This window comes from Pseudopipra pipra, chromosome W, assembly GCF_036250125.1.
Source record: "Pseudopipra pipra isolate bDixPip1 chromosome W, bDixPip1.hap1, whole genome shotgun sequence".
Classification (NCBI taxonomy): Eukaryota; Metazoa; Chordata; class Aves; order Passeriformes; family Pipridae; genus Pseudopipra; species Pseudopipra pipra.
The window spans coordinates 40,005,511-40,016,693 of record NC_087580.1 but is presented as its reverse complement, the minus strand read 5'-3'; the positions used below and the strand labels follow the sequence as shown (position 1 = coordinate 40,016,693).

The 11,183-nt window shown below is 57.9% G+C and overlaps 2 protein-coding genes and 1 long non-coding RNA gene across 4 annotated transcripts in view; 1 reads left to right on the top strand and 2 right to left on the bottom strand.

The window, feature by feature from the left end:
- The window catches only part of LOC135405248 (zinc finger protein 271-like), a 774,083-nt gene that overhangs the window by 581,176 nt on the left and 181,724 nt on the right, over positions 1–11,183 (top strand). The gene's annotated exons all lie outside the window — the stretch shown is intronic.
- LOC135405516 (uncharacterized) lies at positions 3,354–8,900 on the bottom strand. Of its 2 annotated transcripts, XM_064640222.1 has the most exons (8): positions 8,812–8,900; positions 8,303–8,407; positions 7,922–8,087; positions 7,362–7,456; positions 4,346–4,447; positions 3,971–4,073; positions 3,614–3,673; positions 3,354–3,526 (listed from the first exon to the last, which is right to left on the bottom strand). In XM_064640222.1, the coding sequence occupies exons 1-8, from the start codon at positions 8,887–8,889 to the stop codon at positions 3,390–3,392; spliced, it is 846 nt and encodes a 281-aa protein (XP_064496292.1). In that variant the 5' UTR covers positions 8,890–8,900; the 3' UTR covers positions 3,354–3,389. The 2 variants fall into 2 exon arrangements, with proteins under 2 accessions (XP_064496292.1, XP_064496293.1); XM_064640223.1 differs by lacking the exons at positions 3,354–3,526; positions 3,614–3,673; positions 3,971–4,073; positions 4,346–4,447 and adding an exon at positions 6,617–6,907.
- Positions 9,254–9,713, bottom strand: LOC135405636 (uncharacterized). Its single transcript, XR_010425889.1, has 3 exons — positions 9,677–9,713; positions 9,453–9,532; positions 9,254–9,335 (listed from the first exon to the last, which is right to left on the bottom strand). It is a non-coding gene; the product is annotated as an uncharacterized LOC135405636 (long non-coding RNA).

Genomic DNA, 11,183 nt, shown 5'->3' with positions numbered 1-11,183 from the left:
AAATACATTTTGAAAAGGTACAGATATAAAAATCAGTAAACTTTGAGAAGATAATAGTGCATCTGAGCATGATTCATGCCTGCTGGGGTAAGTTAATGGTGAATCACACCTTCCCTTCCCAGCACAGGCTGAGATATATTCTTTTTGGAACATGAAAATACCCAGGGACTGAAGGCAGAGGACACACCAGTCAATGATCCAGTATTATTTTATGAGCAGCCTGTTACACGCCCAATATCAAACATGCTGCCAGGATATTACAAAATGCACAAGTGTGTGACACTCTGAAAAACTGCACATTGTAAGTGAGTCACTGCACTTCAGGGAGAAAGAAAGGAGAGAGTTACTGAATCTCTACCAGAAGCAGGAATAGATGTGGCCACTTATCCAAAGAGCTGTTCTTGTTGCTGAGGACTCCTCTCTGAACACATTCACCTGTCATTCTGTCAAGGTAATAAATCCTTCCACTCCTTACAGCACACTCAAAAGCACCCTGCTATTTAATTTCAGTGGAAAAATGGCCCAAAGTGCCTAAAACATTTCCTTTTGCTCATGTAAAAGTGCTGGCATTTTACTTCCTTCCTGATGAGCCAGTGCCAATGGACCTGATTATTCTTTTCTTATTCAAAGCACATCAGTAGTTCCAAAGCACTCTCCATCTTATCAGGTGTCTGAACAGCACAGTTACTGAAAACAGTTTGTCCTGCTCCTCTCTCCTTCTGCCAGGCTATCAGATAAACCCAACTAACTCTCTGTATTTACACACAGTCAAACATAAGCTGTGTCTTCAACCCACTGTAGCCTGTTTCTGGCATGTTACAGGTTTGCTGCTTGACATTAGTTGTACCCAAAACAGCAGCAGTGAATTAGCTTAGAACAAAAATATAGTCACTCCATAGCACGGAACAGAAAAGGGACACAGAATAGGGAAAAAAAAGAGAAACATTTTGTGAAGTAAGAATGATCACTCTCATCTCAGCAGTTCATAGGTATTTATCTGGTGCTACTTGAAAAAGAGCATGGAAACAGCAGGATTCAAATGCATTCAAAACAGACCTGACACAGGCCTCAAATGTAGAAAAATAATTTCTTTTTTTGTTTATTTCATTCTCCTGTCCTCTAGGAACTGTCTCTGATTTGCAAGGGGTGAGAATGTGAAAGAAAGGAAAATGGTTACAATGTCTGAAAGCGTTTAAATGCCTTTACAGTTTTTGTCTGTAACAAGACTGATTTTCATGATCATGATCATTTGGACCTAAAAGACGAAAACAAACCAAAAAAACACTCTGCCCCAAACAAGCCTCTCAGCAACTCTCCTTTTCATTCAGTGTCTCAGATACAGAATTTTCAGTGCTAACTACTGGACTGTTCTCACATGCATAGGGGTAGCTAATTATATTTCAGCAGGCTATCATATAAATAAATGTGCACAATTCTGTACAAGGACACTCTAAATGGCTTGATTAGACCAAGAACAAGGAACTTCTATTCCATACACCCTGATATACCAACTTACCACAGCACATGGCCATCCTTCTCCAATTTCAGACTTAAGGTTCTGTGTTAGTGTCACAAACAGTAAGAATTTTTTGGTTTGTTTTGCCTCATAAATTATTTTGATCTAAATCCTTAAATTTCATCAGGATTTCATACAAATTCAGAATGGTGACCCACGGTAAAAATCAGACATTCAGTGGTACAGAAAAACAGCACATGCTTATCTTACACTGTCTGAAAGTACCTACATTGTTCTAATTTTCATTAGATACATTAATAGATATTTCTTCTAGAAAATAGAGGAAGCTGAAGTGAAAAAATTAATTTTATTTCAATTTTAAAAGAATTGGGAAACGACACTGATTAAAAAGCTACACTACTTAAAACAGGAAAATAATTGGAAATTAGACAAGATTCCCTTTAATGCAAACCTGCTATATTAAGGAATAGCAAAAAGAAAAGCCCCTCTTTGAAGGAAATAAAAATAAGTTGAAAAAACATTACAAGTGTTGCCACCTCTCCGGGCAGCCCCTTCCAATGCCTGACAACCATTTCCATCAAGAAAAGCTTCCTCATGATCACACACAAAGCCTCCTGAGGCCTTCAGTGCACCCCAGGCTCCCCAGAAGAAACCACCCTGCCAGGGCTTTCCATGCCACAAGTGTAATACAGAGCTCTCCACTCATTTCCAGCTTCAAGCTCTGGAGCCCCAGCACTTCCCAGGAGCTCTGGGATCCTCTGCAGCCCACTCAGGGCTGAGCGTTCCTTCATGATTCCATCCTTCAGTGCCTAGGGAGGGTCACCAGAGACCCTTTGAGGCTGCACAGCTGCAATGCAGGGCTCAGTGGGGCATTTTGTGGTACCGGAGATGGAATTTGGAGTCCACCAAGGAAACGTGTGGCTCTGCAGCTACAATTCAAGGCCGATGGGGATAGTTTGGGATACCAGGGATGAAATTTGAGGCCCCCTGCAGAAAACTAAAGGGCTCTGTGCCTGTAGTTTGGGGACAAGTGAAGCCTTTTGGGGTGTTGGAGGGGGATTTGGGCCCTGCAGCTGTGACATTCCAATCTCTGGGAGACAGCCAACCCCCGCAGCCACACTCAGCCCAAAGCCCCCCCCAGACCTACCACCCTCCATCTCCCAGAGCTGCTGACACATCCCACTGCCCAAAATAAGCATGACTGCCCCAAAAGTGCCACCTCAGCAGGCCTGGGGGGATGGACTAAGGGAGGGGAGGGAGCCCAAGCTGCTGTGGGGGAAGTTTGAGGGCAGTGGTCATGATGTGGGACAATCTGGAGTCTGACAATGTCTCCGGGTGAGCTCCTGGTCCTGTGGCAGCTGCAGCACAGGGCTTGCTGCTGTGCCACCTCCTGGGGTGCTGGGCCTGGGAGGACACAGGGGTCACAGCGTGGGGCACCGTGTGGGGACACAGGGAGAACTGTGGCTGCCCAGGCTGGAGAAGAGAAGGTTTTGGGGTGAACTTCCAGCCCCTTCCAGTGCCTAAAAGAGGCTCCAAGGGAGCTGGAGAGGGATTTTGGACGAGGGCCTGGAGTGACAGGACAAGGGGGAATAGCTTCACACTGGCAGAGGGCAGGGTGACATTGGCAGTGGCCCTGAAATGGGGCGAGAAGGCTCGGGCAGCAGCTTGTCCTTTAGCCAAGGTGGCTTCTCCCGGGGAAAGCCCCAGCCAGGGCTCAGCTTGTCCCACAAGCCTGGGGCCAGGGGTGCTGAGGGGGGAGCGTCCCGCTGCCTGCGGGACAGCCCAGGAAGGACACGGTCGGCTCGGCACACTCAGCACCACACAGCTGAAGGACACCAGGCCTTTGGGCACGTTGTTGCAGCTTTATTCAGCCCAAGTCCTTTAGCCAAGGCAAGCTGCACCTCTGCCGGGCTCACGGCCAGCAGCAGCGCAGTGCTCGCAGGAGGCCTCTTGGTCTTTGCTGCACGCAAGGACTCCTCAGAATGGAGGTTGTCCGAGCTGCCAGGGAGCTGACAGAGATGTCCCAGTCATTCTCCAAGGGCTGAAGTGCTGTGAGGGAAAGAAACAGAGCCCAGATAAAACCCCCCCGTCTGCAGAGAGCCTCTGGATTCCCGACAGACCACACTCCCCACTCACCACTCAGGATGTCAGCCTGACTCTCCGTGGTCTGCTCCCTCAGGCGCCGTGTGATGAGTCCTGGGCACAGAGCTCCATTAGCCCCTGCTCCCCAGCCTGCTCCCAGCAGCAGGGCCCCCAGACCTACCCTCCTCCCCCTCAGCAGGGCTGAGCCCAGGAGCCCCCAGAAGCTCAGGGCAGTGGGACTGAGCAAGGCGGCCACCAAGCCCCGCTGCGTGGGCAGGGCTGGCAGAGGGAGGTAAGGCCCTGCCCGGGGTGGCCGGGGCTGGGGCAGCCCCAGGACTGCCCCTCGTTGCTGGGGCAGCAGTGGCACAGGGGCCAGGCTGCCCCAGAGGCACCGCAGGGGCTGGCACTCACCGATGAACCTGACGGCCGCCAGGCGCACGTTGGCCTGAGGGTCCTGCAGGTAGGGCAGGCTCTGGTGGATGAAGTCTTCAGCCCTGCTCCTGCTCTTCTGCAGCTGCAGAGAGAACAAGGCATGTCTCTCCAGGGCTGTCACTGGGGCAGTTGGCTGGAGCAGTGCCTCCCGCCAGCACCCCCTGGGACAGAGAGGCCTCCCCTCCTGCTGGCTACAGGGAAGGGACAGGGGCCAGCAGAAGAGCCCCTGGGGCTCTGTTCTTGAGGGCAGCAACAGGGATGCAGCTCCAGGCTCTGCCCAGCTGCAGAGCCCCCAGCCCAGACATGGGATGGGGGCAGCCTTCCCCCAGCCTGGGCCCCTCAGCTTGTCCTTACCAAGCACGCTCCAAGCTCCCACAGCCGCTCTCTCTGCAGCAGGTGCTTGAGCGTCTTCCACTTCAGCAGCTCTGCGGCAGCAAGAAGGGCTTCCCTGGAGGCCTGCAGGACAGCATGAGCTCAGGGATGGCCCGGGGGCCTGGGCAAGGAGACATCTTGGCTTTGTTCCTGGGGGATCCTGCCTTTAGGAAGCTGGGACATGCCCTAGCCCAAATGTCTGGGAGCCTTTGGGGACAGCCCTCGGGGACAGGCATGGAGGCTCAAAGGCCTGGCCTCTGACACAGCCTGTGGGGATGCCCCTGCTCAGGCCGTGGTGGTCACAGGCTGCTGCCGAGCCCTGCAGGAGCAGGCAGGACAGGTGTTGCACAGGGCCGTGCCAGCTTCTCTGGCCCTGCTGGCGCTGGCTCCGCACGGACCTTCCCACAGGCTGTGCTGGGGAAGCGCTGCCCGCTGCCAGCAGCCCCTGCCCCGATGCCCAAGGGCCCTGGGGGTGTCAGCTCAGCCCTCTGTGTGTCAGGGCTCAGCCTTCAGCGCTGTACCTTGGCCACGCTGGGGACCTGGTCGCTCATGCGGAAGAGGAGAGGCACCAGTGCCCGCCACACCTCCTTCCTCATCCTCTTCTCATCCCTGCCGACCACCAACTGCAGCAGCTCCGTGAGCATGCGGATGGACAGCTCTCGCAGCTCACTGCACTCCTGGCAGGAAGCAGGAAAAGGGAGTTTTGCAAACAGCAGCTCCCTGCCCACAGTGCAGAGGGCCGTGATCATGGCTGTGGGGAGGGCAGCGGCTGCGGCCTCACATCCCAGAAGAAGGAGCACTGGGCTGCACGGCCCAGAAGCCATCCCAGGAGAGCCCAGGGGAGCAGAGCTGGCTCCAAGTGCTGCTCACAGGGCTGGGCTGCAGGGTAGCTGTCGTTGCCCAGCGCCCATCTGAGGGGCTCAGGCTCCACATCAGCCTTACCGAGTCAAAGAGGGGCAGGAGCCTCCCCACAAGCTGCACAGCGATGAAGCTGGCCTTGCTCTTCTTCAGCTGACGCAGAACGTTTTGCAAGGCCAGCAGGATCTTCATCTGGGCATCTTCGCTGCCAGCTTGCAGGATCTTCATCATGCCCGGCAGGAAGAGTTCGATGTTTCTGGCCTGTAGAGAGAAGAGAATGTCCATTGGGTGAAGAGGGCCGTGCCTGAAAAGCTCCCCAGGCAGCCACCCCAGGCCCCACCATGGCAGGGAGGGCGTTTGGAGCAGTCACCCCACGTTCTGAGTCCCAGGCCAGGCCAAGCCACTGCTTTCCACACAGCCCCAGCCCCTGTTTGCCGACAGGGCTGCCCCTGACACCGCCCTGCTCACCATCTCGGCTCTCTGTGACAGCCCAACGAGCCCTTCCAGCAGCAGCCCGGCCGTCCTGACGTTTGGACAGCCCTGATGGCTCTCGATGTCGGGCTCGTCAGCCAAATCCTCCCACTCAGCCTTCCTGGAGGATGACTGCAGGAGCAAACAGAGCTGTGAGGGGCCAGCAGAGCCTGCAGGGCTGGCGGGAGGGGACCAGGGCCTTTGGTGGTCACTCACAGCCACGGGCTGGGTGCGGGGGCCTTCTGCGGAGCAGTGGAAGCACTGTCTGTGCAGCAGGTTGGCAAAGCCCTCCAAGATCTTGGCCAGCGTCTCCGGCATGGAGGACATCAGCTCCCACAGCTCCGGCGCAGTGCTGGAAGGCAGAGCACTGTCAGCAGGGCTGCCTCAGCCACAGTGCTGTGGCCTGGAGCAGCCCCCCAGAACCTACCCCTTGGAGCCCTGGCTGCACGTCCCCGGGGGCCCTGCCCGCGCGGGCAGGACGGGGCTGAGGGTGTGTTCCCCGTGGGGCTGGAGCACCGTGCTGGCTCTGGGCTGGCTGGGCCAGCTTTGGCTGCTGTAAAGCCAGACCAGCCAGCAGGGCTGGAAAGCGTGGGGGGATGGAGGGCCTGACTCTGCAGGCTGTCCCGCAGCATTCCTTGGCTCTGGCAGCCAGAGAGTCTCGGGGTCCCTTTCCCCACAGGGAACAAGCCCACCCTCAAGGCCATCAGGGCCAGTACCTGTCTCCTTGAAGAGCCGCCTTGCACAGGAGGATGACCACTGTGGTGGGGTACAGGTTGGTCATCAGGCGAAGCAGTGACTCTGCTTTCTCCCACGCTGCCTGTGTGCTGCAGTATGGCAGGCTCTCAAGGATGCTGCTGACTATCTTGGGTGCCTGCAGGGGATACAGGTGAGGATGGCACTGCCCCCGGAGTGCAGCCATGTGCTCAGTTGCCCTTCCCATTCCTCTCTGCTGCCTTGAGGTGGCTTGGGGGGCCCAAGTCACCTGTGCTTGGGAGGGAGGGATGCAGGGAGGAACAAGGCCCAAGAGGGCTGAAGGGCACGACAATGCAGCCACAGGCCACTTACGTCCGTCAGCCAGACGTTCGGGTCTTCCAAGGCCACATCCAGCAGGCTGCTGGGCACCTGCTGGTCGAGGATGCTGGCATCTCCCAACGCCTCGATGGCCACGAGGATGACATCCGTCCTCTCGTGGGACTGCAGGTATTTTCCAAAGGTCTATGGCAGCAAGGAAGGAAGAGATGTTGTGCTGAGTGCCCTGATGGTGCTGCTTGGCTGAGCAGCTTGAGGGGCCCTGGCTGGATGTGCCCACCACTGCTGACAGCAGTGCCCACAGCAAAGCTGGCAGCAGTGCCTGCAGTCCCTGCATGGCAGAAGATGAGCAGAGAGGGCCCTTCTGCTTGGGGAGGAGGGCTCATGGGCACAGGCTGCTGGCCCCACCGAGAACCAGGGACTTGCTGGTGGCCAGGAGCACTGGAGCTCCTGCTGGGGCTAAAGCTGCTGCTGGGCCACTGGAGTGCAGCCCTCGTGCTGTCCCTGCTCAAGGACGGCGTGAACCCTCTCCCCAGGGAGCTGAGGGCGCGCCAGCCCCACTGCTGCGGGGTCCTTTGGCTCACACCAGTGCCCTGCTGGTGCCACGGACAGGAGTCCCAGCAAGGGCGCAGCTCCTTACCTTGGCACAGTCCCTGGCGCTCAGAGAACACAGCGCGGAGGTGGTCACGGCTTCCCAGTGGACTTGGTCTGCTCTGTCCTTTAGCCTGGATTCGACTAAACACCGGGGCAAACACACAAGAGTCAGGAAGGCAGAGCAGCTTTGCCAGCAAGCTCACCAAACCTCCCTGGCATCTGCTGGCCAGGGGGCAGGACAGGAGCAGCCCAGGATTTCAGGAGGGCATCAGGAACAGCTTCTTGCTACAGGCACTGGAGGGGCCAGCCAGGGTGGGGGATCTGCTCTTCCCTACCAGGGAAGACGTGGCTTTGGGACAGGGAAGTCAAGAGGGGCTTTGACTGTGGGGCCCACAAACCAGCAGGCTGCAAGCCCCTGAAAGGAAGGGGAGGAAGGAGAGCAGCAGCAAGCAGATCCTGGCCTTGAGCAGAGCACTCAGCCTCTGCAGCAAAGTGGCAGCTGGGAAGCTCTGGGAAGCAGCTGGGAGGGGCAAAGGAGGTCGGGAAGCAGATCTATCAGGAGATAGAGCAGATAAAGCCCAGCACTGCTCTGCCTTTTTTACTTACAGATGAACTCAGCCAGGGCAAAAAGAGCATGGAAAGCTGCACAGCTTGTCTGTTCCTCGGAGAACCGGAAAAGGATGAGACGCCCCAGCAGCTTTCCTAGGAGCGGGAGCTGGATCTCCCCAGAGCAGACAGGTCCAGCAGTGCCTCTTCTGGCATTGGCATTGGCCTGGATGAGGGAGGCATGAGCAGAAGGGCTGAGGGCACAAAGGTGGTGCCAAAGCCCCCCATCTGAGAGTCTGCCCAGGGCTGGATTCCTGGAGAGACCAGGCTTTTCAGGGCCCTGCATCCCCATCTCTCAGAGCAGCCATGTGGGCAGCAGCCCTGGCATGGAGAGCAGCAGGGATGGGGGCAGGGCCTGGCTGGAGGGGGCCTGGTCCTTACCTGCAGAGTGGAATAGTCAGACAGCACACGGGCCAGCACATCGATCCTTGCCATGGCCCTCTCCCTCACAGCCTCTCTCTCGCATCTGGTGAAGTCCAGCAGCAGCTGGGACAAGAGAAGCAGAGGGTGAGCCCTGGGAGCAGACTCCAACACCAGCAGCACAGCTCCACTGCTGGGCCACGCTCGCCCCATCCCTCAAGGCTTCCTCTCCCCTCCAGCAAAGTCTGCAGTGGGGTGTCTGCCCCTGGATTCCCACCCAGGTCGGGCACACAGGCCCAGAGCCAACCTCATGGCCAAGGAGGAGGGCAGGTGCCACCCTCTGCAGCCCCTGTGCTCCACAAGAGCCTGGGGCCTGCCCCTGCTTCCCCACAGGAGGTGGGCACCCTCCCTACAGGGCACTCTGCCTGTTCAGCACTGCTCTGGGCACCACTCAGCCAGCAGTGGGCAAACCCTCCCCTCCAGGCTGAGGAACAGCCCTGGGACCCCCCCCCTTTTTGCTTGTGCCAGACCTCCAAGATGCCCTGCAGCTCCTCGCTGACTCGAGAGGCCGGAAAGCTGAGCACCATTGTCCTCAGCATGCTGTCCATGGAGTTCAGGGTCTGCAAGGAACACAGAGAGCAGTGGCAGTCATTCTGTTGTTCCTCCCAGCCCCAGGAGAGCCATCTGAACCCCCTATGCCACAGGAGGAGGAGGAGGATGCCCACACTTCCCTGGAGAGACATGGGCATAGACAGTCTTAGGGGGTAGAGCAGCCTGTGGCACGGGATGCGGCCAGGCCCATGGGAAAAGGACAGAGGCATGAGGGTGGGAAAGACCCTGCCCTGCCTGGGATCCCTGCTCCTGTGGCACCATGGGGTAGCCAGGGAGCAGGCCAGAGGGGCTGGAGGCCCCTGGAGCTCACCCAGCACCTACCTTGATATAGAGGGCAAGATCTGCTTTTGGCATTTCCTTCTCTGCAGGCAGCCAGAAGACACTTGAGAAACACGTGCGGAGGAGGCTTTTGGCTTTGCCCTCCAGCGCTGTGTCCACCAAGCTGCAGGGAGAGGGCAGGACACGGGTTGCACACGGGTGCTGGGAGCAGCTCCTCGACAACTCGTGCAGGTGGCATTGGACCTCTGGGCCGGGGGGGCCGTGACAGATGGGCAGGTACCTCAATTTCTCCAGAGCCAGCATGGAAAGATGCCGAAGGTCTGTGCACAGCTGGTCCCTTGGCTCTTCTTCCAGCAGCGCCTGCAGAGCACAACCGGATGGCACCTGTTGGCAGCTGCCAGCACCCAGGGCCTCCAGTCCCTGACCCGCCCAAGCGCTGTCCACACAGGCTGCCTGTGCCAGGGGGCTTTGCTCCCTTCACCACATTGCCCAGAGTGCCCTCACCTTGATGTTCTCTGCCAGCTGGTACGTGTCACAGAACAAATCCAGGCCCTGGGTCAGGCCATGGTTCAAGGCGCTTCTGCACAGCACGGAGATGCTCTGGAGAAATGTGGCCTTGTCTCTCTCCTCCTGCCAGCCAGGGGACAGAGACACAAACACGGATTGTGAGTGGGCAGACACAGCCAGCGGGACCACAGCACAGGGGGTGCAGTGCCCTGCGGGAGAAGCAGCCCTGCCCTGCCAGCACCCCTCCAGCAGCCCGGCAGCAGAGCCCCTGCCAGCAGACAGCAGCACAGCCACCCTCCAGCTGGCCACAGTTACCTTGTTGGGGCTGGTGACAAAGGCCAGGATGGAATCAACAGCTTCCTGCTCCTCCTTGTAGATGGGCAACCAGCTGGCATCTAAGGGGGGAAGGAGCAGGGAGAGCTGCAGAGGGTCCAGCGAGAGGAGGGGGCAGAGGATATCTGCCCTCCACCCAGCTCTCTGCCCACTGCCTTGGCACAGCCTTTCCTTGCAGCTTCTGGCTGGAGGGTGCCCAGCAGAGGAGCTGCCATGCCTGGGAAAGCCCCAGTGTCCTGGGCTGAGGAAAGCAATGGCAGACAGGCAGGAAAGGCCCAGGCTCCCACAGCACGGCTGCCTCCTGCCAGCCCAGCTGGCCCTCGCTGCCCACAGCCTAGAGCCCCTCTGCCCTGTCCTTCTTTGGGAGAGGCTGTGCTGGGGCCACGCTCCAGCCCTGAGCAGTCCCAGCTTTCAGGCAACATCATGGCTGACCCCCGGGACCCTCATTGTCAGCTGGCCAGGAAAGTAGGATCCTGGTGTGCTACAGGGTGTGCTGGTGGGCCCCAGCCCTGCCCAGCCCCACAGGGCCCCTCACTCACCGAGCTTCAGGGGCTGCATGGTGGTCACCTCGCAGGAGGATGGAAGCTGCAGACCTGGAGAGCGGCTCTCCTGGGAAGAGCTATCTTCCATCCAGGCCTGCCTGGGGCAGGCGGGGGGTCTCTTCTCCATCCTGTGAATCAAAGAACACAGGGGAGCCTGCCTACGGAGGGCGTCCGAATGGTGGAGTCGAACACCCTCGGGAAAAATGCTGCGGCCAAATCGCCTCAGGCAAAGTGCCTCAGGCAAAAGGCCTCAGCAAAAGGCCTCAGCCAAAAAACCAAGGCAAAGTGCCTCAGCCAAAAGGCCAAGGCAAAGTGCCTCAGCCAAAAGGCCAAGGCAAAAGGCCACAGCCAAAGGCCAAGGCAAAAGGCCTCAGCCAAAAGGCCAAGGCAAAAGGCCACAGCCAAAGGCCTCAGCAAAAGGCCTCAGCCAAAAGGCCAAGGCAAAAGACCTCAGCCCAAAGGCCAAGGCAAAGTGCCTCAGGCAAAGCGCCTCAGCCAAAAGGCCTCGGCCCAAATGCCTCAGGCAAAAATGCTTCGGCAAAACGCCTCAGCAAAACGCCAAGTTCCCACGGGGCCACCAAGGGTCGTGGACAAGATGTGGACTGCAGTCGGGGGCTTCTCGCCAGCAC